Below are 27,589 nucleotides of genomic sequence, written 5' to 3'. Positions count from 1 at the left end.
TGAAGCATGGAAAACTGTCTACCACCTTCCAAATATATTTTTAACATTATTAGATCCCTCTAGAAATAAAATAGCACCCCTATAGTCACCTCAACACTCATATTACCCAATATAGTAGACATAAGAAAATAAGGCGTGTCCTGTTGTGAGTTGCTGTAAATGTACCCCTCCCCCATCTAGTGGTGAAGCTGGGCCCCGAGGCCTTCAAGTTCGACAGTGGCCTGGAGGCGGTGGCCGTGCGTCAGAACGAGAAGTACTACATCCTGCGGCCGGAGGTCATCGAGACGTACTGGTACATGTGGAGGTTCACCCATGACCCAAAGTACCGGCAGTGGGGCTGGGAAGCGGCACAGGTACGCCCCGCCCCCCTTACACGCCTCCAAGACGTGCTTTCCACATGTACCACAGCGCCTCTCTGCTGCCCCTGCAGGCCATAGATAAGTACTGCAGGGTGAGCGGTGGCTTCTCGGGGGTCAAGGACGTCTACTCTTCCAGCCCGACGTACGACGACGTGCAGCAGAGCTTCTTCCTGGCCGAGACGCTCAAGTAAGCCGGCGTGATCCAAGCACGCCTTGGAAGCTATATGTACACTATGCTTATATACATACAGCTTACATAGTCTACACTATGCTTATATACAATGCTAAGATAGCATACACTATATAAGCTATATGTACACTATGCTTATATACATACAGCTTACATAGTCTACACTATGCTTATATACAATGCTAAGATAGCATACACTATATAAGCTATATGTACACTATGCTTATATACATACAGCTTACATAGACTACACTATGCTTATATACAATGCTAAGATAGCATACACTATATAAGCTATATGTACACTATGCTTATATACATACAGCTTACATAGTCTACACTATGCTTATATACAATGCTAAGATAGTGTACACTATATAAGCTATATGTACAATATGCTTATATACATACAGCTTACATAGTCTACACTATGCTTATATACAATGCTAAGATAGTGTACACTATATAAGCTATATGTACACTATGCTTATATACATACAGCTTACATACTCAGACAAAATATCAGGAGAATGAAGTCATAATACCAGAAAATTAGGATATTCACTCATGAATCCAAAAAATGACATTTTAGAAAAATGGTACAAAAAATAATATGACATAAAAGTCAGATTTTTGACATTGAGGACCTAATATTGCAAGATGAAATGAACCCAATGAAAGGTAAAAAAAAACAGCAAAAAGGTATGATTAAGGAGGAAAAAAGAGCTTTTTTTACACTTTCAGAAGCACTTTTCAAATATTTTTTACATTTAGAAAACCAAGATGTCGGCGTTTTATTGACAGATTCGAACCTGCTTACATAAAGCACTTCAATGAGGGACGTACGTGGGTTTTCTGTCACGTTGATAAGCCTTGCCTTGCAGTGCGTCCTCTGCCTCCCTCTGCTGGCAGGTCTGAGTATTTTCCCTAAAAAATGTCATCTTGATGAGATAAACTAAGACGAGATAAATGTTGGTAAATTCCATCGTAGCGGTATGAAATGCTAAATAAAGAGAACAAATAATGAACGTGACTGAAATAGCAACGGAATGAAGGTAATACCGCAAGGAGGAGGAGAAATATCAGTGGTTTGACTGCCGGCATGCAGTGCGTCCTCTGCCTCCCTCTGCTGGCAGGTCTGAGTATTTCCCCTAAATTGTCATTTTGTCCAATGAGATAAGATGAACTGTTATCTCGTCTTATCTCCTTCTCATCGACTCCCACGTATCATCTCATCTCCTGAGGTGAGAAAGCATAGTGTTAGTATGATTATAATATTAGATTATAGATTATTATTATTATTAGATTTTTATAATATAATATATTAAAAATATTACTTTCTTACATTGCATGTTTTAAAATAACAGTTGTACCTGATCCAATGTGTCCCGGTTGTGTGGTCTTCCTTGGTGTCCAGGTATCTGTACCTGCTCTTCTCCAACGACGACCTGATGTCTTTTGAAAGCTGGGTCTTCAACACGGAGGCCCACCCGCTTCCCGTCCTGCACCTGGGCAACATCACCTTGCCGGGCAGCGAGGCGGCCCAGCAGTAAAAGGGCGGGGCGGGGCCCGCTCCCGTCCTCCCCCTCACCCCTTCATCAGCACTGGACCATCGGACATGGACCACAGAGCGGCCGAGAACTCCCTGGAACGCTTTCCCGTCGTCCTGGAGAGACCTTTGCTCCAGGGGGGGCGGAACATGTACTTTTTGTTGGAACTTCCGGTGGGATTTTTGACACCCTGCCCCCGCCACAAACCCGGGGGCGGTGCCTAAGCTGCTGCCGTGTCCCCTCGTGGATCATTCTAAGTGGACCAGTTCTTAAGACCCCCCTCCGACCCCCCCGAGCTTTCTGCTGCTACGCTCGTCGGATGCTGCTTTTTGTCATCCTGGGGCTTTTAGCTTTGGACTTTCCGTGTTTCTGAAATGAAGTAAATCTACGGAGACGCTTTTGGTCTGCTTGGCTTCCCGCCACTGGACCGTGCGCCAACGCGGCTAGCGTTATTTTCCATCCCGGGCCAGCGTCACATAAGGATTGTGGGTAAGAACGGGTAACGAGTGTAAAGTCCCAGCGTCCTTGTTTTGGCGCCTTCGTAGACGCCGCCATGGCTGCTTTGCTTTTGGTTGGCTTTTTTCCCCCCGACGCCACTTTGTCGGAAAGAACCCAAAATGTTGTCACATAAGCCGACGCCTTTGCCCCATGGTTGTATTCCGTTGAAATATCCCGACCTGGAGTTGGGGGCCCGGTCCCGGGTCCTGGTTGGGGTGGGCTGTCCCATCCCAGCAAAAACCAAACAGCTTTGTCAACGTCTCCAAAAAGCCGAGGTCCCGCTGAGCCCACGAATGAGGTCATGCGGCGCCTTCAAGTCGGCCGCCGCCTCCAACGCCCTCGTAGATTTCATCACCCGCTTGTGGCAACTGGAACCTACCGACTCACCTTTTTACCTTTTTACCTCGGGAACGCGTCATCTTTCATCACTTACCACCCGCCACCCAAATCTTTGCTTACGACTACTTCAGCCAATGATTGGATAAAAGTCGTTACGTATGACTACTTCAATTAACCGGATAAAAGTCGGACAAATCTTTTTTTCTGACTAAATTAATTCTGACTACTTAAATCTTTGATCCGATAAAAATTGAACGAGTTGTTATTTTTGACTCCTGAAGTCATCGATGTGATAAAAGTTGGATGACTACTTAAGTCATTGATCGGATAAACGCCGGATCAGTCTTCATTTACGACTAATTAAATAGATTGGATGAAGGTAGGACCAGTCTTTACTTACGACTACTTCAATTGATCGGATAAACACCAGACAAGTTTTTTTACGACGACTTAAGTGATTGATCGGATAACAGTCGGATTATTATTTACGCCCACGTAAATCATTGATCATCACTCATTGGTCGGACTACTAAGTCGTTGGTGGATCAAAGTGGTCCCAGCCTGGATTTGGTGGATGTGTTCCATGTTGGATGAGTATTATTTTTACGAAGAGTACTCGGTTTCTGCCGATGTTTGACAATAACAGATGAGAAGGAAATTGCACTAAATTATTACACAACTCCACAATTGTGCCAGGATTATTTGGTATTTGGTATTTGGTAACCGAGCCTTTTGGAAAGCTGTGAAGTATGACAGATGAAAATGGCGGCCAGGATGCTAAGCTAGGCGGGTATGTTGTGCGAAACTGACGATGCTAGCTAGGTCTTGGCCGCCAAACTTCATCTGGAATTTTTTTTTTTTTTTTTTTTTTTTGAAGAGGGGGTTGGTTGGACATACTTGCGTTTCATTGGACTGTGACGACGGGGGTCACAGGGGGGGGGGCAAGGACGTTGTTCCACTGTTTTCAATTCCACTGAAAAGTGGTCTCATTTCACAAAAGGCTCAGTTGGTGACACCCCCCACCCCGTCCCGGTCCCCCATCGTCCCTCCTCATGCTGGGGGGGTTCCCACCCACCCATCCAGGTGCCAGCGATCCAGGATCCGCGTGGACAGTGTTTGTATTTTTACCGGACTACCAAGCGAAGTGAGTGTAAATAGGATTGAATAAAGATGTTGCTACAAGCGAGCGGGACGCCTCACGCCTGACCTTGGTTTGTTTGTGGACCACATCATCCGCCCCTTAACCACCTGTGCTTTTCACACAGAAGCCGGCGAGGCGGGGGGGGAGGAGGAAGGAGCACGGCGAGGACGGGCTTCCAGAAGGTTGCTGGAAAAGTCCTGCTTGTGGTTTTTGTCGGGGCGTCGCCCCGTCCACGCATCCGCCCATCGGCGCCGAATAACGTGCAGGTGTGTTGGCGCCCGACTTTCCCACGCTGACGTTACACAACACCGTAAACTAGTCCCGAGCAGCTTACGTGTCAGCAGGCTGTCCTACAAGTACTTTTACTGTGGGAGATACTCCAAATGATGAAAGATACTCCAAATGATACTCCATATCCTTTTGGCCCATGAGAGACCGACTTGGAGACTAAAGCGATAATATCACATGTACTTCTAATTTAAGAAGTAGTATGTCATTTCATATGCACGCAGTACGCACAATCATAGTTTTCCTTGTGATATTAATATTATGAAGTCAAATTCTAGTTGTTTTCATTGAGAAAAGGAAGTTGGAATTTGTGTCATATGACCTCTAAGATGAGATATTTAAATAAGAAATGTAAATCGCTCTTACACGGTATTTACTTTGTCACCTTTTAAAACGCTATTTCAGCAAGAAAAAATATTCTAGTTCCCAAATATTTATAAACTTTCAAGGAAAATCATGAAATTGAAACAAATGAGTAATTATTTTGATAACAAATAGGTCATTTGTAGTCATTATTACAATGGTTGTAATAATAACCATGAATTAAATTATTAATGCACAAGTTTAAAAATCGTTTACAAATAATAACAAATCTCCAAAACACAAAAAGTATGACCTGCGGCGTGTTATGGAACTACTAACATTCAAATGTATATGAATAAAGTCCAAATATGATGGGAATAAAGTCCATGTGATGGTAGTAGTAGTCATAGTAGAAGTAGTAATAGTAGTAGTATCACTGCGATGGCAGCATGTACATGGGGGGGTGCAAACACTTCCTGTGACGGGACAGGAAGCAAAGAGGCTTTTAGCGTCCTGGCTGAGTCACTCTGAGCAAATAAGAACACAGCTTAGAGCAGCGGAACCATTAATGGATCACTTTATGTTTGCACACATGGGACTCACGTGCACGCTTCCATCTGTGTGTGTGTGTGTGTGTGTGTGTGTGTGGGCGTGTGTGTGTGTTCATCACGCTTGCTGCTGTCCATAAAAGTCCGTATAAAAGTCCATAAAAAGGCTACTAAATGTGAGAAAGTTCTGTATGCTTGTAAGTTTAGTTTCCCCATACGTTTGACCTTTCTTTTTAAATATTTTTGTCATATTTTGACTTCATTCCCATAATATTCTAACTTTTTCCTCAACCAAATTTTCCCAAAATAATATTCTTTGTTTGTCATATTTATATATATTCATATATAATATATATTTCAACTCCATGCTCCTAAAATGAGGTTATCGTTTCTCGTGGTGATATCAGTTTCTTCTATTAAAATGGAGACCTTTTTTAGAATAATATTTAGCCTTTATTCTTGTAACATGATAGCTTTATCTGCAACCTAACTTCCCAAAAATCACAACTTCATTCATTGTTTTTGTTCTCATTTAATATTCTGACTTAAAAAAAAAACTTTTCTGTTAATTATATTTAAAATGACTTTTTTGCTTTTTTTTAATTTAACTGAGATAGAAATGATTGTTTCTGTAATATTTCAACTTTTATGCTACTAAAATGATGTTATATTTATGTTAGTAAAATTGCAGCTGGTTTTGTATTTATGGATCATCCTTGGATTGAAATCACGCACGCATGCCATTAGCCCCACCCCCACCCACTGTGGCTGTGGGGAACAGCGTCTGTTCCGGGGTGACTTTTAAAACCTTCTTAACCGCCGTTGAAGCGTAATTCCGAAGTGACGGCGCCCACCGGTGGCCCGGCATGCACATTCCAGCTTTTGCAGCTGTTGGGTCCCTTTTTGCTTCTCTGCTGTCGGGTAGAAGTTCCCTTGAAAGATGGACGTTTACTACGATGAAAGGGGATTCCCACACAAAGATGTCGTCATCGTAGGAGGAGGAGGAGAAGAAGAAGAAGCCCCCTCTGCTGGGACCACCCCCACATCACATACACACACAAGTGTTATACTGTGATGTGCTGTGACGACCCATGGCGTGCTTCCACGGCATCGTCATGACTCCCACTAAAACACCAAACACTTTCATAGGTCAAACCTTTCACTCAAGTCTCGTCTTTCACTATTTTGGACATTATTTTCAACAATAAAGACAAAAAGGACTATATGTGACCTTTGGCCTTGGGTTCGTGGAAAGGGCGGGGTGAGGAAGGTGGAAGCAGGAAGGGCTAACTTGACATGCTAATCTAAATACTAACATCTTATTCTCATACTTTTACCACTTTCTTCTACATTTCATTCATGGATGGCTTTATTCTTGTAAGTTTATGACTTTATTGTTGTCAACATAAAACTTTTTTTTCTTGGAAATGTACGACTATTCTCGGAATATCATATTCTTTTCTCATAGATGTACAACTTTATACTGGTAAGTTTGTGACTTCATATATGACTTAAGTCTTGGAAATTTGGGGATAGTATCACAACTTTTTTTTTATTGTAAATACACCTTTATTCTCATAATACCACAACTTTATTCTTGTAAATTAAAAACTTTTTTCTCATAAATGGACAACTCCATTCTGGTAAATTTACAAGTTCATTCTCATATCACCATTTTTTTTCTCTGAAAAGTACGATTTCATAATTTATAAGTTACATTATTACTATTTATATTATTTATATTATTAAATCATTTTTATTTCATTGAAAATTTTTATTCGGTTACATTTTTTGTGTCTATTGTTTATGTTGAAATGTAATGAAAATAATTCAATTCATAACTATTAATAGAAGTCTTCTTTGGTCACCTGGCAACGCCAAACCACGAGCCACCAATCAGAGGGCTCGAAAGGGCGCCCTGACGCGAACTAACTTATAACTATAACTATATATAACTAACTTGTCAGGCAGTGATCCGCTTTGGCTTCATAAGGCACTACAAGTGTTTGTTGTTAACATTTAGTATTATTAGACAACCGAAAGTGGCAAAGAAAAAGAAAAGAGGAGCCCAGAAGCGGGGACTGCATCGTGGCGCGGAGGCACACTCCGGAGTCGTGCTGCGGTCGTATAAGACCTGACACCGAGGCGTCGAAGAGGACGCATTAAAGAGCGAGCTAACGGCGGTGGAGCACAGTGTCCGCGTCAGAGGCGACCCGTGCGGACTCATGCTGGCTGGGGACACCGAGGACATGTAACATCCTCCGCCTGCCTGTCCGCCTCCAACCCCCCCGCAAACACTCTGACAGCCCACGGGGAGCTCTTTTGGAAAAGTACGTATATCTCATCTCTTGTCCGGTTGCTAATGGCGACCGTAAAAGTTTTGTGATGAAAAAGCCGAGTTTGAAAGATTGCTCCCACTCCGCCCTTCTTCAGACTAGATGGCGAACAGCTGTGGCGGTCGTTCGCCGTCGTTGGTCGACATATGGAACGGAAATACTCCGCTGACTAACTACCTAGCAAAGTTGCTAACTTCACACTTCAACTAACTAGCTAGCGAGCTGACGTCACTGCTCTTTCTATTTTACTCATTAGCTTCGTGTTTCTTCTTCGGTCGCTCAACATTAGCTGTTGATATTTTACGATGTATGGCTTGTTTTGTGTTTAAAAAAAGACATTTAACGAGCGCTTGGTGTCTCTCTCAGCACTTCTAGAATAAAAGCACAGAGCGCGTGAGGTTTCTAGAACTGTGTGCGCGTGCGCGCGTCACCACTCTTCACGTCCCACTTTTTGATTTGGCCTTTTTTATTTTATGGCCTTTTTTATTTTTCAGTCGTTCGACCCAAAGACGAGATCGTGTCGACGCGGATATCGGACACTGTTTCATGTTTCGGCCCATCCACCGACTGCCGTTCGTGTTCGTACTTTTGATTGACGGCTCGCGTGACTGCACGCCACCTGCCACTTCATTAGGTACACCTGCCTCTACAAACACCAGTGTTTATTTTTGTACTTGGAGTACGCACACGTCAAGCTGAACGCTTGGAGCGAATATTTGGACTATAAAATATTAGGAACATATCTCGCTGTACCTAATGTTGTGTCCTGTGGAGTGCGGCGGTACCTCGGTTAACGACTGTCCCGGTTGGCACGTTTTTTTGGTTAACAGCCAACCTTTTTGCTAAGCTTTTGCCCCGACTTGCGTTCGCCTGCTCGTTTAGCGTCCAAAATAGCGTCCAGTTCACCGAAGACGAACTCTTGTGATACTTGCGTGTGATACATTTATATGTATAAATGTATATTTACATGTATAAACACATTTGAAATGTTTGCTGTTACATTAGCATTGCAGTACTCTATACATATTCAGCAGCCTGCGACTCTTAAGTGCATGAGTGACTTGAGTGTTACTTATAGGCATGTATGAGTGACATGATTGTTCTCTGTAGGTGTGTATGAGTGACATGAGGTTACACTGTAAGCGTGCACGAGTGTTCACCAGTAAAGTGCACGAGTGACACGAGTAGTCACTAGAAATGTGCAAGAGTAACACTCAGGTTCACTGGAAGTTGGCATGAGTGTTCTAGAAGCGTGCATGAGTGACATGAGTGTTTATTATAGGTGTATGAGTGAATTGGAAAAGCGCATGAGTGACACAAGTGTTCATTGTAAGCGTATGAGTGACTCTTTCACTGGAAAACTGCATGCGGGTTCATTGTAGGCGCATGAGTGACGTGTGTTTATTGGAAAAGTGCACGAGTGACATGTGTTCATTGTAGGCGTATGAGTGACCCGAGTGTTTACTAGAAGCGTGCATGAGTGACATGTTTATTATCGGTGTGAGTGAATTGGAAAAGTGCACGAGTGACACAAGTGTTCCTTGTAAGCGTATGAGTGACTCTTTCACTGGAAAACTACATAAGGGTTCATTGTAGGCGTATGAGTGACGTGTGTTTATTGGAAAAGTGCATGAGTGACATGTGTTCATTGTAGGCGTATGAGTGACGTGTGTTTATTGGAAAAGTGCATGAGTGACCCGAAGCGTGCATGAGTGACACGAGCCTTGACGCATGTGCATGAGTGCATCTCAATGACGCTGTTTCTTGGGGCGTAGTGGTTCACATCACGTGACTGACGGATGTCCTTCTGCCCCCCAGGTGAAATAAACGCAGCAAAAAGATGGCCGCCAAGGAGACGACCAGCAGCGGCGTCAGCGTCCTGTCGTGGGAGCAAGTGAGTCGCCTGGACGAGGTCCTGAGCGAGGTGGTCCCCGTCCACGGCCGCGGCAACTTCCCCACGCTGGAGGTGCGCCTGAAGGACATTGTGGCGCGGGTGCGCTCCAGCCTGGCGCTGAGCGGCGTGGGCGTGAAGGACGTGCGTCTGAACGGCTCCACGGCGAGCCACGTGCTGGTGCAGGACATCGGCTGGAGCTACAAGGACCTGGACGTCATCTTCAGGGTGGACCTGCCGCACGAGGCCGAGTTCCGCCTCATCCGCGACGTGGTGCTGGCCACCCTGCTGGACTTCCTGCCCGAGGGCGTCAACAAGGAGAAGATCACGCCCATGACCTTGAAGGAGGCCTACGTGCAGAAACTGGTCAAGGTCAACACGGAGCAGGACCGCTGGAGCCTCATCTCGCTCTCCAACAACGACGGTCGCAACGTGGAGCTCAAGTTTGTGGACTCCATCCGCCGGCAGTTCGAGTTCAGCGTGGACTCCTTCCAGATCGTCCTGGACTCCATGCTGGCCTTCTACCGCGGCGAGGACGCCGCCGCCGCCATGACGCCCGCGCTCCACCCGGCCGTCAGCGGCGAGAGCATGTACGGCGACTTCCAGGCGGCGCTGGGCCACCTCCGCGACAAGCTCATCGCCACCAAGCGGCCCGAGGAGATCCGCGGCGGCGGCCTGCTCAAGTACTGCAACCTGCTGGTGCGGGACTTCCGGCCCGCCAGCGAGGACGAGCTGAAGGCGCTGGAGCGCTACATGTGCTCGCGCTTCTTCATCGACTTCCCCGACATCGGCGAGCAGCAGCGCAAGGTGGAGGCGTACCTGCACAGCCATTTTGTGGGCGAGGAGGCCAGCAAGTACGACTACCTCATGATCCTGCGCCGCGTGGTCAACGAGAGCACCGTGTGCCTCATGGGCCACGAGCGCCGCCAGACGCTGCACCTCATCTCCCTCATGGCCTTCCGCGTGCTCGCCGAGCAGAACGCCATCCCCGACGCCTCCTGCGTCACATGCTACTACCAGCCGGCGCCGTACGTCCGCGACCACAACTTCAGCAACTACTACGTGGCCAACCAGAACATTCCCACCTGGCTGCCCTGCAACTGACGCGCCCCGCCCCTCCCCGCCCAGCCCCGCCCCGCCCATGCTGCTGCTGGAGGAACCGTACTGAACTTCCTCTTTGTCATTCCCGCCCGGAAAAATCATTTTTACATCTTTTTGTTCCGTCTTTGCCTTCAGCACGGCGTGATGATGATGATGGTGGTGGTGATGATGACGGTGATGATGATGCCGCCTTCAATGCATGACAAAAAAGTAGAAAAAGTTTAATGAAAGGCAAAGAATCCCAATTGCCAAGTTTGGGCCGGGGCGGGGGGGGGGGGGGTCTGCTTTTGGGCCAAAAGGAAAATTGACTTTGGTTTCTTTTTTTTCTTTTCCAGCGTGAGCTGGAAGTCCACCAGAGTGGGCGCTCTGTCTTGTATTCAACTATCTCTGCAGGGGCCACGTGATGATGGCTTCTCAGAAGGAGCCACGCTGGGTGGGCCACGCAGGGTGGGCGCACCTGAAACTGGACCCCGCTGCCGCTATAATTAGACCCCCCCCCTCCATGCTGCCTTCTAGAACCCATGTGTGGTCATGGGGCCAGGCGGCCGGTGCGCCACTTGGCTGCCATGTTGGCCCTTTTGGCCTGACGCGTGGCTGCAAGCCCCGCCCCCTCATGATGACATCACGCCATTGTTATTATTAGCTCATCATTTTAGCCACGCTTGGCAGTGATGGGCGGCAGTTGGGGCCAAGCCTGTCGGGAAATAACTTTGTTACGCAAGGGTCACCAACCCCGTGTGCCGCCCCCGCCTGCCGCCCCCGCCTGAGCCCCTCGCAGTCCATCCGTTTCTCGGAACGGTGTTTGCGGCAGATAACCGGCAGCACCTCTTATCTGGCGCTGAGAGGGTCGCCCCCCCCCACCCCCGCTCCGGACCAAATAGTTGAAGTGGTTCAAAACCGCTGGAGAGTGAGATCCTGTCCCCTTTTTGTTACGTGGGCGCAGCTTGTCGTGTCATTTTGGAATGATGTGATTGAATTATGAATTAGAAATGATGAATTATGACGCCCGGCCCAGGAAGTCCTTTTTTGTTGCTTAGTTTGGACACTCTGACCTCCCCCCGTTTCAGTTCGCATTTTTATTTTCTTTTGGTTTTTTGGTTTGAAGTTTTTTTTTTTTTTTAGCGCCCCCCCCCCCCTGCTGCGCCCCCTGGTGGCGTTGGCCCCACCCTGAGAGGAATGTAAATAGCTCACTGCTCAGGGACGGAACCTGTTGTGTTTTTTTAGCGAGGCATAATCGTTGTAGAGCGCACCCTAGCGCACCCCTAGCGCTCGCTGTGGCTCGTCAAAGCTTCTTGGCTAGCTTGGCGCGACATTGGCGTGCGTCCTGTCGGGTACGCAGATTAGCCGATATCATCCTGCTGGGGCTCACTTCCTGTTTGGACGGCGGTTTCTGCGCGATGGCGCCGCCTTAGGATTGGGATGGCAACCCCCACCCCCTACCCCCCCACCCCCTACCCCCACCTCCACCCCAGACTGCCTTTGTGAGCTTTTTTGGGTCTTTTTGCCGCCTAGGATGGCGATAGCTTCCACTTGTGTCCAGCGTGCCTGTCAGACAGTCGTCAGGGTTAAATGCCTTTGGGAGAAAAAGTGAGGATGTCAGCGACTTTTGTTTATTTTTCTGCTGTAAACTCTTCGTAGTTACATTTTTCGCTACTGGCGTCAGTGGCGCCGTGGCGTGGGTGGATGGTCCGTGGCGACACGTGTGTGTGACGTTCAAGTCTTAACGCCGAGAGGACTTTCTCAAGAATCATTTTCTTTTCTTTGCAGCAGATTTGTGTTGATGAGCGTGTGTGTGTGTGTGTGTGTGTGTGTGTGTGTGTGTGTGTGTGAGATTATGAAATGTGTCAATCTTGAGATTATTTTGTAAAAATAGGACAAGAAAAAAAGATCTTTTGTCGCATTGATGACGGTGATGATGACATTTTTTTTCTTTCCTCATTTGTCGGCACCTTGACCTCGTTGGACTTTTTCCTTGTGGATGAAAATATGCCTGAAGAGGAAATGATGAATAAAGACATTGAATGCAACACCATCGCTTTCCTCTTCCTGAGGTCATGTGACTGCTCTCTAAGCATACACGACCTCTGACCCAACTTGACTTTTCAGTCGGACAAGGAGAAACTTGCATTTAGCTTCAATGGTTTAGCATGGGGTGTCCAAAGTGCAGCCTGGGGGCTGTTTGGTCCAACGCTGTCTTCTTGAATTGGCCTGTGGCACGTTGTGGAAATATCTACTATCTAACAAGGAAAAGCAAACATGGAAAAAGTCTCTGTAATAAGACAAAGTTTTCATCTAGCAAGATCAAATCATCATTTCTTATTAAGATGGTGATATTGGTATAAAGTATTAGTATAAAGTCCAAAAAATGAAAAGAAAAAAGTGGCAAATTTAAGTAGAATAAGCTCAGGAAAAATGGCATTTTAGCATAAAAATAAGTTTATAAAAAATAAAGTTTTAATGTTCCAAAAATTCGACCATAACGTTTGAACAAAGTCAGAATCCAAGTAAGAAAGTTGTATGGAAAGGTTAAGGGTTTTGGGTTCGGTTTAGAGGACTAGGGAGGTTAAAAACTGTACATCCAGTTGGACTATGTATGGCAGGGGTGGGCAAACTACGGCCCGGGGGCCACATGCGGCCCACCAAACGTTTGAATCCGGCCCGCCAGTTGCTTTTAAGTATTTCAACTTTCAAACATACCAGCTGGCAACATGACTTTCAAGTCGGATGTCTTATTCAGTAAAAAAAAATAAAAAAAAGAAATCCTAGTTTGATGTGGTCTGATGTTTAAAGTGCTCCTGAAAAAAAGGAAACAAGAACATATAGCTGATAGTATGACAATTAAAATTAGACAAATAATTCAAGGCGTAAAATTATTAAAAATTATTAAAAATTATTAAAAATTATTAAAAATTATTAAAAATTATTAAAAATTATTACAAATTATTACAAATTATTACAAATTATTAAAAATTATTAAAAATTATTTAAAAAATATTAAAAATTATTAAAAATTATTACAATTTATTACAATTTATTAAAAATTATTAAAAATTATTTAAAAATTATTAATAAATATTTAAATGTATTAAAAATCATTAAAATTATTAAAATTATAAGCGTAAAATCATGTGTGTTAAATATATGTTTTGGCCCCCCGCACAATTTTGTTAACTCAATGCGGCCCATGAGTCAAAAAGTTTGCCCACCCCTGATGTATGGACTGTGTATGGACTATGTACGGACTATGTACGGACTATGTATGGACTATGTACGGACTATGTATGGACTATGTATGGACCATGTACGGACCATGTACGGACTATGTACGGACTATGTATGGACTATGTAGGGGGTTCCACCGTGCATCCAACCTCCAGTGTTCCGGGAATCATTACGCCATGTAAAGTGTCGAGCAGCGAGGCGCCGTGCAGCGGGGTATCGAACCACCCTCGGAGCCACTAAAACATTTTACGGCTGCTGAGCTTGCCGCTTTGGGTTACCATGGAAACACAACACTTTCACACACGCGCGTCCCCAACGTGTTTTCAATGGACACGTGACCTGCCTTCACGCCTGGGTCGTTGACAACTGCTTCGCATGGGAGGCCACGCCCCTTTAAAAAGCAGTCACGTGCCAAAATGATAATCAGTTGACGCCGCTTATCCTCTTTGGGGTTGTTTGGGGTGGGGGGGGGGGGGTGCTGGAGCCTATCCCAGCTGTCTTTGGGCGAGAGGCGGGGTCCACACTAAAGGTGTGGAAAATAATCGCTATTAATCCATACATCGATGCGCATGCGCGCGCTTGGAGTCGGCTCATTCACCGGGTATGGATGAAATCTAGATTCAGATTCATCGCGATGCGTTTGTGGGTATCGGTAAAATCCGATACAAGCGCCGTTTTATTCATGTTCAACTTCACTCCACATGCTGTTCCCCAGGGGCCCGTGAATGCACCATCATTATTTGGCCTTTTGTATTGAATGCGGACGGAAGCCGTGAGGAACATCCAACTACTAGTAAAACAGCATGGACCTTCGTAGCAAGCAGCAGCGAGGAACTTTCTATATTTAACCCCCCCACCCCCCCAGAAAAGGGGACACCCCAACACGGACGAGTCTACCCCCCCCCTACTTCCTGGTCGGACACCGGGGAAGAACCAAACAAATCAGGTCAGTGGATCGTCCTGCTTTGCTAATTGTCCAGGAGCTATTTGCCCCCCCCCCCCCTCCGAACGAGTGTTATTAGAACAGCAGAGTTGGCTTCTTCCATTTAAGAGGGTAGAAGTTGTTTTCTTTCTGCCCCCCACTACGGTATTAGCCTAGCTGCTAGCTCCTTCATATTAGCAGTATGGTTAGCAGACAGGAATATAAACAAACATTCATTCCACTGTTCAAAGTGTCACTTTAACTTTGTCGTTGTTGCTGTGCTGTATTTTTTACAGCGGTAATTATTGTAATAGTTTGACTCCACTGAACCACTGGGAATACATAGAGATGGGAAAGTGGGAGAAAAGTTTGTTTTTGAAAAGTTGTTGCTGTTTTAAGATGGCAAAAAGAATGATGAAGAAGTGGGTCATAGTAAAAAATACTAACAGCACTTTAGTTGGATTTACTGTCAAGTGCCTAGAAGGAATAAAGCCAAATACTTTTTGTAGGAAAATATGGAATTCCAGTTTTCCCTTTGCTTATTTGCATCATGTTGAATTGCATCATATCTTATCATCATATCGGATTGCATTGATTTGAACTACATGATTATCGTATCATATGGCATCATGAAGAAGGTGAATCGTATTGCCAGAATATTCCATGTATTGGAATGTACATGAATACTGCATACTGAATACATGAATACTATCATCCATAGCGTTGGTGATGTCATCCCTAATTGATCAGTGGTTGCCTTCCTGTGCAACGTCAACGTTGGTTGTCCGCACCGTGTCCTCATGTTGACGCAGGAGAAGGTGGAAGCGTCCAATTAGGAGGGCCTTCCTGGGCCGGTGAGGCGCCCCGGGTCCCGAAACACAAGGGTGTCATTTACCCGTCCTTTACCAAGAAGAAGGGGCGTCTCGTTTGTTTTGCTATGAATGACTTGACAAAAGATCCAAACTTAATTCAACACTTAAAAATTGCGTACTCGGCAGCGTCCCTAATGGAGTGGTCCGCCGTGGGAGCAAAGACCTGCACCAAGCGTCTGAGGACCAGGTGACACGTGGCCGAAACAGAGACGCCGCACCTCGACACGCATCAAGGACTTCTCACAAGCACTCAACAGCAAAACAACCCGTTCTTTCTTCAAACGTGGTTCACCTTTTCAACCTCTGGTCTAGCTTTAGAGTTCCTAGATCGGACTTGGAGGTCCGATCTCCAAGTCTCCAGGTCTCCAACCAGGGTTTTGGGATAGGATTTCTAGCTTGAGTTAGGGTTTCACTGCAGTGTTACAGTTTCTAGTTCAGGGTTTTGAACTGGATTTAGGATTTCAAGACCAGGGCAGGGTTTCAAACTAGCATCATGGTTCACTGAATGGTTTCGCTTTCGAGTTATGCTTTCATTTAGGGTTTAGGTGAGGACTTCAAGGTAAGCTTTGGCTTGACATGCCAGGTTTAGGGTTTCAAACTCAGGTTAGGGTTTGATAGGTTTCAGGTTTTCAGTTCGGGATTCAAGATGGCGTTTATGTTTTGGGTTACAATTTCAAACTTTGGGTTAGGTTTAACCCGCAAAAAATGCCACTTATACTCCAGAGCAAATTATAGTCCAGCAAATACGGTATTTATATATATGTCTTATTTTCTCTTATGTCTGCTATAGTGGGTAGTGGGACTGCAAAGGTGACTATAGGGGTGTTATTTCATGTCTAGAGGGCTCTAATAATGTCAAAATGTGCATTTAGAAGGTTTTTTAATGTGTTATTATATCTACTGTATTGGTTAATAGGAGGGTGAATGTGACTATAGGGGTGTTATTTCATGTCTAGAGGGCTCTAATAATGTCAAAATGTGCATTTAGGTTTTTTAATGTGTTATTATATCTACTGTATTGGTTAATGGGAGGGTGAATGTGACTATAGGGGTGTTATTTCATGTCTAGAGGGCTCTAATAATGTCAAAATGTGCATTTAGAAGGTTTTTTTAATGTGTTATATGTACTGTATTGGTTAATAGGAGGGTGAATGTGACTATAGGGGTGTTATTTCATGTCTAGAGGGCTCTAATAATGTTAAACAGCATATTCAGCTAGATATTCAAATAGATTGCAGTCCTGAGACAAACGTAGCGGTACTCAAGTCAGTCGACCAGAAAAACAAAGCAGGCCAATCTTTACAGCAGATCATTTTAATCAAGAGTATAAAAAACATTTCAGAAGGAACAAGAATTGAAGAATTGAAATTAAAAACGTAAAAAACCCAAAGCAGATACTTTCCAGGAAACCTATTTGGCTCCTTGATGGTCTTGACGGTGGATGGGGGGGGGTGGATGGGGGGGTTCTCGCCAACCTTTTAGCCGATAACCTTCACATCTTGGAGGAAATCAGACGCCGTGAGTTGAGTTGTCTCCGCTTTCAAGCGTATAAACTGAAGACGAGTCTGAGTCGTGGTCACGTGGTCGCTTAGCAAACCCGGCTGCCCTGTTTTTGCACCGACCACCTGTCGGCGGCGCCTGCGTCATCACGAGGAATGTGCCCCAAGTCAAGTGTTCAAGTCCACGTGGGAAACAAAGTACAGAAGAATTTGGGTTTGCATCTCCTCTCCTCCGTGAAGAAGGATAAATCTGGTCCAGGAATCCCGAAGCCTTGCGGGAGAAGGCGGCGCTCGGCCCCGCTCGGTCCCGCTCGGCGCCGCTCGTACCTGGCAGGATGACGCCGAAGCGGCGAGATGCTAGCTACGCTTACAGTCGCTAGAGAAAAGGCGGTTGGAATCTGATCAGTCGGCAAAACAAAGGAAGTGTTTGGCGACGTTTGCTAACCATGACTCCGGGATGGAGGCTGGAATGTTTATTTTCCCGTGCCAAGAAATACATGTGACCATCCAGACGCGGGAACCCCTAACGGCTAACATTTTAACATGCTAACACGGGACGGACGGTCATGTTGCATCGTTGTCTTCTTCCAGCGTGACGACCGTGTCATATTATGGGATGTTGGAGTCTCCGGGATGCAGGATCCACACTTGTAGCGGATCTGCTACAAGCGGACTGAAGGTCAAGTCTCTCCACGAGAAAACGTCACAGACCGGAAGACTGGTAGGGTCCGTTGAGCTGTGATGGAGAGGACAGGAACCAGTTCAAGAACAAGAACAAAACGCGTGGTGATGCGTTGAGGATCACGATCAATTATCGTCATCGGTCTGTTGCCTTCAAGACCGTTTTTTAATCTGGCAAGGTCCCAAAAAACTCCAAGACAGAAGCTTTATGAATGAAAGTACACCTGTCAATCACTTGTTCCAATACATGCGAGAACCAGACCAGATTGGACGTGAGACCGACTCTCACAAGGACCCCAAACCAGGACTGAACGGGTCTACAAAGACTTTGAGAACTGGCTGCCAACTCTGCTTATTCAGTCCGTCTTTATCTGTGGAAACTTCTAATTCCAGGAAGTCCACTTTTCCAGCTCAGATGTTCCTCTCTCACACTGCTTATCGCGGGACGAACGACGAAGGACGGCTGGTGGCGGGCACCAAAACGCTGGACTACAACCTGGTGTCCTGGTCTCACCAGGTGAGACCGGTGACGTCGTGAACATAAAGACATAGCGTGACCGTTTCAGATAGGGGTCTCCAACATGTGGCTCACCCTAACCCTCACCAAGGAATATTTTTAGACGTGTTCTATTTAAACATGACGCTCGTATTTAAGGACAAATGATGTGTTTTTGTCAATAAAGTGCAATTTGAACGATGTTCTCCGTTATGTTCCGCTAGTCGTTGAAACGGGTAAATACGGGAATAAATAAGTCGTTAAAAATGTGCCATTTTGTCGTCATATCCTATTTCGCCCAACGCCACTTCAGAAAAATCCTGGAGGAAATCCTGATATTCACATCCCCGGGGGACAAAAAAAAGCTCCAAACTAACCACATTGCTTTTTTGGCAATACAGGAAATCGGCGTGTTACTTGTCGGCTCGATATACGTGTTGGCACCCCCATGTGACGCGTACACGGTCATGTCACGTTTGTGTTGTCGTGTTCCCGCCGCACGACGCTCCGTTTTTGTCACTGGCTTTGAAAGGCATTTATGGGCGTATGCTGATTACGTCATTTTTACGGAAATGGGACCGTACTAATCTGTGGCCATCCATCGGAGAATCCCAACTCATTCCCGATAAAAACGTCTTTCTACCTACGATTGATTGCGATTAACTGCGAGTTAACTATGACTCACAATGAACTAAAAATCATTATTTTCCAAAATAGACTAGACCACCCCTAGTGGCCACCTGACGCGTTGCGTTCTTCTCACCCGGGCGTCGTACTCCAGGACGAAAGGCGGGATGTCGATCTGCTCGGGCCTGATGCAGGTGAAGAGCTGCTGCAGGCTGTCCAGGTAGCGCACCTTCTCCTTCACGCCCGACACGCTGAAGGTGCTGAAGAACCACGTGGACACCTGGGGGGGGGTTGGAGGCCAGAGGGTCATGTGATCTGTTTCAGCTCCTATTGGTCGACTTGGCACGATTCCCACGCTAGAATGCCAAATGGGTCTTACCTTGGAGCGAAACGTTGGATGGACAAAGTAGAAGGCCTTCAGGTTTTTCTTAAACCTGCGAGACAACGAGGACGTGCTCTAGTAAATACGATTTGAGATATCATGGCAATCAAGTCTGAATACTATAACAATAAAGTCATATAATATAATAATAAAATAATGTGACATTCAGGCGTTTTTTTCTGTAAATAAATAACATCTCGGCATATCTACATGAGCTTCATTCCATTACCTCCACCAAGCACAGTGTGGAGGTAAAGCTGGGTTATGTTTGTTGGTCTGGTTGTCTTCAAAATACGTGGAAAAGTTCGGATATGGATGACATTCTCAGGAATGAAATCTTGGTGGTGATCCGGATCACCGTCTGGGTCCAGGAATCTTTTAACATTGGGAGATCGGAACATTTTCGCTATTTGTGTATACGTATAACGCCACAAAAACGGTCAAAGCGCTCCGAAAATGATAAAACACAGGACGAGATTCCAACATCTAAGACTGACCCAAAAAAGTGTAGGATTATTATTATTTTTATTATTTATTTATTATTATCAAGTATGGGGGAACGATGGCGCTTGGTGGAGGTCTACACTTTCCCAGTGTTTCCCCAGTGCTTTCCAGTGCTTCCCCAGTGCTTTCCCAGTGCTTCCCCAGTGTTTTCCCAGTGCTTTCCCAGTGCTTCCCCAGTGCTTTCCAGTGCTTCCCCATTGCTTCCCCATTGCTTTCCCAGTGCTTTCCCAGTGCTTTCCCAGTGCTTTCCCATTGCTTCCCCATTGCTTCCCCATTGCTTTCCCATTGCTTCCCCATTGCTTCCCCATTGCTTTCCCAGTGCTTTCCCATTGCTTCCCCATTGCTTCCCCATTGCTTCCCCAGTGCTTTCCCAGTGCTTTCCCAGTGCTTTCCCAGTGCTTTCCCAGTGCTTTCCCAGTGCTTCCCCATTGCTTTCCCATTGCTTTCCCAGTGCTTCCCCAGTGCTTTCCCAGTGCTTTCCAGTGCTTCCCCAGTGCTTTCCCATTGCTTTCCCAGTGCTTCTCCAGTGCTTTCCCATTGCTTTCCCATTGCTTTCCCATTGCTTTCCCATTGCTTTCCAGTGCTTTCCCAGTGCTTTCCCATTGCTTTCCCAGTGCTTTCCAGTGCTTCCCCAGTGCTTTCCCATTGCTTTCCAGTGCTTTCCCAGTGCTTTCCAGTGCTTCCCCAGTGCTTTCCCAGTGCTTTCCCAGTGCTTTCCCATTGCTTTCCCAGTGCTTTCCAGTGCTTCCCCAGTGCTTTCCCAGTGCTTTCCCAGTGCTTTCCAGTGCTTTCCCAGTGCTTTCCCATTGCTTTCCCATTGCTTTCCCAGTGCTTTCCCAGTGCTTTCCCAGTGTTTCAGTGTAGGGCCTTCAATGGAAAAAGTTTGGAGATCCCTGCCTCACACGCTAAACCGTAGAGCATATGGGCGGAATGGCTTGAACTTGGCCGGCGTCTGCTGGCGTCTGCTGGCGACTGGGCCGGAACCGAGTGAAAGGAAGGTGGATCTTCTGGCCGCTGAGAGCCGAGGCAAGTCCATGCTAGGTTTTCGTGTATTCACGGAAGAGGAGATCCCGGCACGTAACGTGAAACACACACAATGGACGGACGGGAGAAGCTTGCTAGTTTAACAGCGGAATAATGACGACGTCCTGCTGGGCCTGCTGGGCCTGCTGGGCCTGCAAGGTGCTTTAAAAGGACCACCAAGTGAAGAATAAGCATAGCATGGAGCACAGCGGGATAGCACAGGAGCGCTAGGAAGTGTTTTTACAAACAAAGGAACCATTGTGAAATCCCACTATCACGGCTTTTTTCTATCGTAACAAAAAAAAAAAAAAGAGCTTTTTTTTTTGCTTCTCCTTATTCTCAAGGAGACCATTCTCTGGTCCAAAGCGTAGTCATACTCCATGAAGATGCTTTCAGGAAAGTTTTTCCCTCACATTCCCAGAAGCTTTTATGGCTCCTCGACAGAATCATGAGCAGCATGGACCCCTGGAACTGACAAGTGGAACTCAGCTTCAAGAAGAAGGAGCTGAGGGCCAAGTGAAGGTCTGAGGTGCGTCCAACAGACACGTGGAAGCCGTTAGAGCTTCAAAGCGTGGAGAAACTCCGTGTTTTCTTCACTTTGAAGTTCTTGTAGGGTGGAATGCCACGTGACCCAATACTTTTGCCTTCTGCTGAAGTCATCACCTCTTCTAGTATGTGATGATGATGATGATGATGATGATGATGATGTCGTTGGCCCCTACATGATGACGACGGGAAGCCAAAGCCGACTCACTTGGCGTCCACGATGTCGTAGAGGTTCTTGAGGAAATCCGAGTCCAGGTGGTTGTGTTCGCCCGTCAGCGTGTGGAAGTACACCATCACGTACTCCTTCACCGCGATGTGGTCCATCACGTGGATGAAGTACAGCAGGGCCTGCACGTGCACAAAATACCTTTGGCATATTTTGGTTTGCAATAATCTGATTGGATGCCGAGTGTCCTGACAAATACGTCATAAAAACATAAACATAAACGCGTTGTCCCACCTTCTCAAGGTCGATGAGGGTCACTGGAATGTTTCTTCCCACCACGACCATCACTGTCCGACCACGCGTATCCACACCTGGAGACACACGTTACATCGTAATGCATTTATTAGGAGCGCCCGAAGGGAAATGAAAAAGAAAACAAAAGGCGGTCTGGGTGGGACCGAGTGGTTAGCACGCAGGCCTCACAGCTAGGAGACCTGAGTTCGATTCCACCCTCGGCCATCTCTGTGTGGAGTTTGCATGTTCTCCGGGGACTCGGGCTTCCTCCCACATTCCAAAAACATGCTAGGTTAATTAGCCACTCCAAATTGTCCAAATTGTCCTTCGCTCCTCAGACTCCAACCTCCTGGCACTCCCCTGTAAGACCAAGCTCCGAACCTGGGGAGACAGAGCCTTCTCCATCGCTGCCCCCACTCTCTGGAACTCTTTGCCCCACTCACTCCATGCTTGCCCTGACCTTCCCACCTTCAAAGAACAACTCAAAACCCACCTCTTTAAATCTGGTTTTAATGTCTAACTTTTTTATATCTGACTGCTGCGCCCCGCCCCGCCCCGCCCCGCTTTTTTTTAACTGTGTACTAACCAATGAATGTTGTATTTTGGTGTGTCTTTTATTCTGTTTACTTGCTCTATTCAACTTCATTCTTTTGTAAAGTGTCTTTGAGTATTTTGAAAAGCACTATACAAATAAAATGTATTATTATTATTATTATTATTATAGGTATGAATGTGAGTGTGAATGGTTGTTTGTCTATATGTGCCCTGTGATTGGCTGGCCACCAGTCCAGGGTGGACCAAAGACAGCTGGGATAGGCTCCAGCACCCCCGCAACCCCCGTGAGGATAAGCGGTAGAAAGTGAATGAATGAATGATGCAGGGAGGGATCATAATACGTAGCAACACCGCCCCCTGCTGGCCATACAAGTAAAGTGCAAGCCATGAAACATCAGAAGCATCACTTGCCTGTCTGATACAACGCTTTCAGTGCGGCGACGTCTGACAGGTCCTCCGCTCTGGCTCGACACAGCCATCGGTTGTAGCTGAAGAAGACACACGCAAAAAGACCAAAAAAAGCCAACCCATCCAACAAACGAGGCCCATCTCCCCCAACGTTTGACGCTTTGGCTGCGTGTTCCTGGTGGTCTTACTTCCTCTGGTGCTGCTTCTGCACGGCCGCCTCCGACATGTGGCCCTGCAGGATCAGCTTGCGTTGCTTGTCCACGTCGCCCTCCATGCGGGCGAAGGCGTGGTTGCCCACCTGCCCCAGGTCCGACTCCAGGTTGTCGTCCTCGGAATCATCTACGTGGAAAATAGAGAAGTGGCGTTCATGCGGGACGGGAAGATGGCGCTCTCGGGGAAATGGCGTGTTCTCAGATTAGTCATGTCACGGCTCAATGACTGCGTGTGTTTATGTGTATGCGTCCAGATGTTCTGCTAGCACCCCCCCCCCCCCAAAAAAAAACACCCTCTTGACTGGATCCTTGACTGACTGCAGCTTCAAGCGTGCTCTCGTTTGTGCGCCGACCCTTGTCATTGCTGTGACGACGGCCATGTTGGCCCCCTAACAGAAGACTGTGAGGCTACGTGGGCCGCGTGGCCGAGTGGTTAGCGCTAACTGCCCTGCTCGGGCGTTTCTGTGTGGGAGCCCTGTGATTGGCTGGCCAAGACTTTGTGAGAAGATGGATGCTGCTATTTGAAGTCAATTCAAAATTCCCATGTGAACATGAATGCATCATGGATATAAACCTTGCTGGGGGTGTTTAAACACAAAAGGTGCGTCCCATTACGTGTAGTTATTAGCTGCCTCTTTTTAGCTCTTTTTATATCTTTAGAGCACACAGTATGGGTGTCATAAACACGCATTTTTATTGGTGCGTGTATTACTTTTCGTCTCTACCACGACTTTTAGTCACGGTATTGTTGCTCATCTCCAATTGGTTGAGCTTCACATTTACGGCAGGGTGGGGTACGCCCCCATTCAGCCCTTGTGTGGATGTGGATGTGGATGTTGCATAGCGCAGATGCTCCCAATGACGCCTACCTTCCAGGCTCCCTGGTTTCTCTGCGATGCGGATCTGCCTCTCCGGTACGACGGGTTCTCCTTCAGAGTTGCCGATGTCAGCCGGGATGAGGGGCAGACACGCCCTCTCCTCCTCGTCAGAGCGAGGGTAGTACAGCGGGAGCAACTTCTTGTACACGGGCTGGGGGAAAAGACACGGTACAGGTCTTCTCTACTACGTCTGCAGATGGAACAGTGAAGATGGTCAAACCTCCTCTGAGTCGGAAACGGCGAACACCACCGCCTCGATGCTGCTTCCGTGCTTCTCCAGGAACCTGCGTACTGTTCCTGGGGACACCAAAGCAGCTGTTGTAATACCCATTGTGGCCACAAGTGGAGTTTATTCTTCTTGAACGCCCAGCTCTGACATCTCGTCGCTCTTTTGCAATGTTCTGCTATGATGAGGTGATGCACGTTTGTGTCTTACTGAAGGCTATGTGGGTGGCGTCCTCCAGCGGGTACCCTCGTTTGGCCGTGCTGACCACGCAGAGGCCGACGGACGCCATGGACTGCTCCCTTGGCGACACCAGAGACCGCATCATGAGCTTTCTAATCATTTGACTTCCCGAAGCTGACTAACGGGCGGAGCTTACGTGGCCAGCTGCAGGATGTTCCTGTAGCAGCTGAACAGCGAGCTCTCCGCCGCCGTCCTGTACTTGGCTTTGTACTTTGGCCCCACCGTGTGGATGATGAACCTCGCCGCCAGGTTGAAGCCTTTGGTCTGCTTGGCCTCGCCCGTGCGGCACCCTGCACGCAAAACCCCGGCAGAGGCACCCCCACCCCCGCCCCCGGCGGTCACACCACCTGCACGTATCTGAGCGTCAACGACCGAGAACAGAAACCTTTCAGTTTGAGAAGCTCGTCTCGTAGCTCGGGCCCCGCCAGCTGATGGATGCGCTCCGACACGCCGTTTTTGTCAGTCAGCAGCTCGTTGCTGGTGTTGGTGATGGCGGTGCAGCTCAACAGCGCCACGTCGCCGGTGCTGCACGATAATCGTTGATACATTATTATGGCAACGCAAGCATAAAAATACCCTCTAAGTATATATATGTATATGTATATATATATATGTACATATAGTGCAGGGTTAAATGTGACATCCATCCATCCAGTTTCTGTACCGCTTATCCTCACTAGGGTCGTGGGCATGCTGGAGCCTATCCCACCCTGGACTGCCCGAAGAAAACCCACACATGCACTGGGAGAACATTCAAACTTAAGCGGGTATGTCAGAAACGTAATAAAAACAAAAAAGAAACCAGGAAGTTGATCCCTTGGCGTTCATTCAATAAGCACAATTTGAAAGGTCACAAGGGCGGCACGGTGGTCTAGGGGTTAGCGCGCAGACCTCACAGCTAGGAGACCAGGGTTCAATCCCACCCTCGGGCATCTCTGTGTGGAGTTTGCATGTTCTCCCCATGCATGCGTGGGTTTTCTCCGGGTACTCCGGTTTCCTCCCACATTCCAAAAACATGCTAGGTTAATTGGCGACTCCAAATTGTCCATAGGTATGAATGTGAGTGTGAATGGTTGTTTGTCTATATGTGCCTTGTGATTGGCTGGCGACCAGTCCAGGGTGTACCCTGCCTCTCGCCCGAAGACAGCTGGGATAGGCTCCAGCACCCCCCGCGACCCTCGTGAGGAAAAGCGGTAGAAAATTAATGAATGAATGAATGAAAGGTCACAAGCCCTCGAGGTGGGTGACACGGCCGTCACGTTAGCACGGTAGGAATGCCAGCGCTCCTGGGGGAGCGCTAAACCCGGGAACAGGAGAGTGGCGGCAACAAAAGAGGCACTCAGAGTGAAGCTCCAGACGGATCATGTGGTCTTCCACAATGAGGAATTCGGTCTGGAATTCACCACCACCTTGACAATTAACCTCCAGGTCGATTGCTAACAATTATTTGTGAACGTTCTTGCAAATTTGACTCAATGCAGAGTTTAAAGAATCAGGTCAAAGGTCGGCAACTCTACCAGACGCAACACTCAACAAATAATCCTCAAAATGCGGTGGAACCTCGGTTTTTTGGTTATTCATTTCTTCCAAAAGGTCCTACAAAAAACTACATCATCCGTTTTCACATGTAAACAAATGTAAACAATCTGATATCATTATTGTTGATACAGACTTTCCATACATCCTGCCGAGATGCAATTTAATACGGATTCTCACCGTCTTTATCGAATGAGCTGCGAGCTAGTTCACCATGACCAGCATCATTTTTTTTCAAAAACAATGCAAAGTATTACAAACAATGTCATATAATATTAAAGCAAGGCTGATGAATCCTATGCTAAATATTTTGCTAGACTGTTGGAGCTATTCCAAGCTCTTCCAGCAAAATGAAAAGATGACTTAATTAGATCAACACCTCAGCCCCTGTTCCAGACAATGGGGACCTATTATGCTCATTTTGTATTGAGTTGTGGACTCCTATAGAGCAGCTACACACAACAACCCGCGCACAAAGCCGGATTCCCGCTGGATTTCCTTGGATTTCCAATACGCCCGTTTCAATTTATTCCACGCACGGCCCGCCTCCGGGCATGCCCACTTTACTGTGATTGGTCCCACTCAGCTTGTACAGGGCATGCCCAGATAATGGGCATGCCATTCCTAACTTCTTTTACAGTGCCAACCTCATCCAAACTAGTTGTTGCGTGTGACAGCTGGCACTCATTATGGACTATCAGGACTTGGACTCGGGTACTTCTTTACGTCTATCAATCAGTCTATTTTCATTTTTCAAACTTCCGATTAGGCCAATCATGGAGTGGATGTTCACCTGATGTTTATGTTTTGCCTAAAAAAAGTACGTTCATCAGTTACGACCAAGCAACCGTCGTGCCAAAGTGACTCACAAGAGGACGATTTTGCGGTTGATGTCCGGCCTGAAGGGGAAGGGCGAGGTGAAGGACTGCTGGTGAAGCAGGCTGTCATTCGGGTCCTGCGGCATCTGCACGCCGTCCTCACCCAGCATCTCCTGCCAAGTGGGGAGGGTCTGGATGTCCACAAACTGGGAGCGAGCGCCCAGAGGATCCATCCCTACGGGTAGTCCAGGCTCACGCCTCCCTGCGAGTGCTAAGGATTAGCGTTTGGGAAAAGAAGACAGGTGGGAAGGGGAGAACTGTCACTTATAGAAGATGGAGTTTACACATAAAGTACTTTTAGGAATACTGCACAATGCCTCATTATGTTCAACCCTATTCAAACATCATTTTGTTTCCTGTATGACTTAACATCTTGGAAAAAAATGCAAAACGTCTTATGTCCATTTCATTCCAATAAATTCTTGAACATTTTAAACAGTTTAAACCAAATAACCGGTTGAAAATCGATCAACATTATCATCATCAAATTGTATTTTTAGCAAATTTATTTATCACTGTTTTGACTCTTAGATAACACGCACACCAGCCGAGGCATCATTTTAGATTTCCTCGAATAAATAGTCATACCTGCTTTTTAAAAATATCAAACGGAAAATATCCGGTGTGAAACGTAAAAGTTGACATTCACGTACCTTAACGCTGTCCACGTCAAAAATAAAAATAAACCTCAATCCTCATTAGACACTCAAAATTAGCAGAGGTATTTTATGTTTTCCCAAAGTAACACAAGAACAAGAACATTTCAAGTGCTTTTTGATCCGCTTTTTTACAGTTAGCAGTCACGCTAGTAGTCGTGTCGGTGTCACTTCAAAGCACTCGGAAACCCCCTACTACATCCGGTTTTGGATTTCAAATTA

The 27,589-nt window shown here is 46.6% G+C and overlaps 3 protein-coding genes across 3 annotated transcripts in view; 2 read left to right on the top strand and 1 right to left on the bottom strand.

The window, feature by feature from the left end:
• man1a2 (mannosidase, alpha, class 1A, member 2) overlaps positions 1–4,122 on the top strand; it is a 29,217-nt gene extending 25,095 nt beyond the window's left edge. Inside the window, exons 12-14 of the mRNA XM_058082545.1 lie at positions 181–353; positions 431–546; positions 1,967–4,122. Coding sequence (XP_057938528.1) covers positions 181–353; positions 431–546; positions 1,967–2,102 — 425 coding nt within the window. The 3' untranslated portion in view covers positions 2,103–4,122. The remainder of the gene's footprint in view (positions 1–180; positions 354–430; positions 547–1,966) is intronic.
• Positions 4,123–7,341: 3,219 nt separating this feature from the next.
• On the top strand, positions 7,342–12,563 carry tent5c (terminal nucleotidyltransferase 5C). Its single transcript, XM_058082076.1, has 2 exons — positions 7,342–7,546; positions 9,371–12,563. The coding sequence occupies exon 2, from the start codon at positions 9,393–9,395 to the stop codon at positions 10,545–10,547; it is 1,155 nt and encodes a 384-aa protein (XP_057938059.1). The 5' UTR covers positions 7,342–7,546; positions 9,371–9,392; the 3' UTR covers positions 10,548–12,563.
• Positions 12,564–17,517: 4,954 nt separating this feature from the next.
• Positions 17,518–27,582, bottom strand: gdap2 (ganglioside induced differentiation associated protein 2). Its single transcript, XM_058082567.1, has 14 exons — positions 27,365–27,582; positions 26,703–26,922; positions 24,683–24,822; positions 24,434–24,587; positions 24,268–24,356; positions 24,052–24,128; positions 23,823–23,982; positions 22,930–23,080; positions 22,745–22,821; positions 21,779–21,855; positions 21,527–21,666; positions 19,243–19,297; positions 19,000–19,143; positions 17,518–17,795 (listed from the first exon to the last, which is right to left on the bottom strand). The coding sequence occupies exons 2-14, from the start codon at positions 26,882–26,884 to the stop codon at positions 17,763–17,765; spliced, it is 1,479 nt and encodes a 492-aa protein (XP_057938550.1). The 5' UTR covers positions 26,885–26,922; positions 27,365–27,582; the 3' UTR covers positions 17,518–17,762.
• Between the last annotated feature and the right edge of the window lie 7 nt (positions 27,583–27,589).

This window comes from Doryrhamphus excisus, chromosome 9 (genome assembly GCF_030265055.1).
Source record: "Doryrhamphus excisus isolate RoL2022-K1 chromosome 9, RoL_Dexc_1.0, whole genome shotgun sequence".
Taxonomy (NCBI): domain Eukaryota; kingdom Metazoa; phylum Chordata; class Actinopteri; order Syngnathiformes; family Syngnathidae; genus Doryrhamphus; species Doryrhamphus excisus.
Note: the sequence above shows the minus strand (reverse complement) of the source record. Positions and strands in the feature narration are given on the sequence as shown.

Excerpts from the sequence above, each read along its gene's own strand:
- tent5c (XM_058082076.1), top strand. The coding sequence starts at position 9,393 with ATGGCCGCCAAGGAGACGACCAGCAGCGGCGTCAGCGTCCTGTCGTGG.
- gdap2 (XM_058082567.1), bottom strand. The coding sequence starts at position 26,884 with ATGGATCCTCTGGGCGCTCGCTCCCAGTTTGTGGACATCCAGACCCTC. Across the intron at positions 24,823-26,702 it reads AACCGCAAAATCGTCCTCTT|CACCGGCGACGTGGCGCTGT; the intron begins GTGAGTCACTTT and ends ATTATCGTGCAG. Across the intron at positions 19,298-21,526 it reads TACGACATCGTGGACGCCAA|GTTTAAGAAAAACCTGAAGG; the intron begins GTGAGTCGGCTT and ends GTTGTCTCGCAG.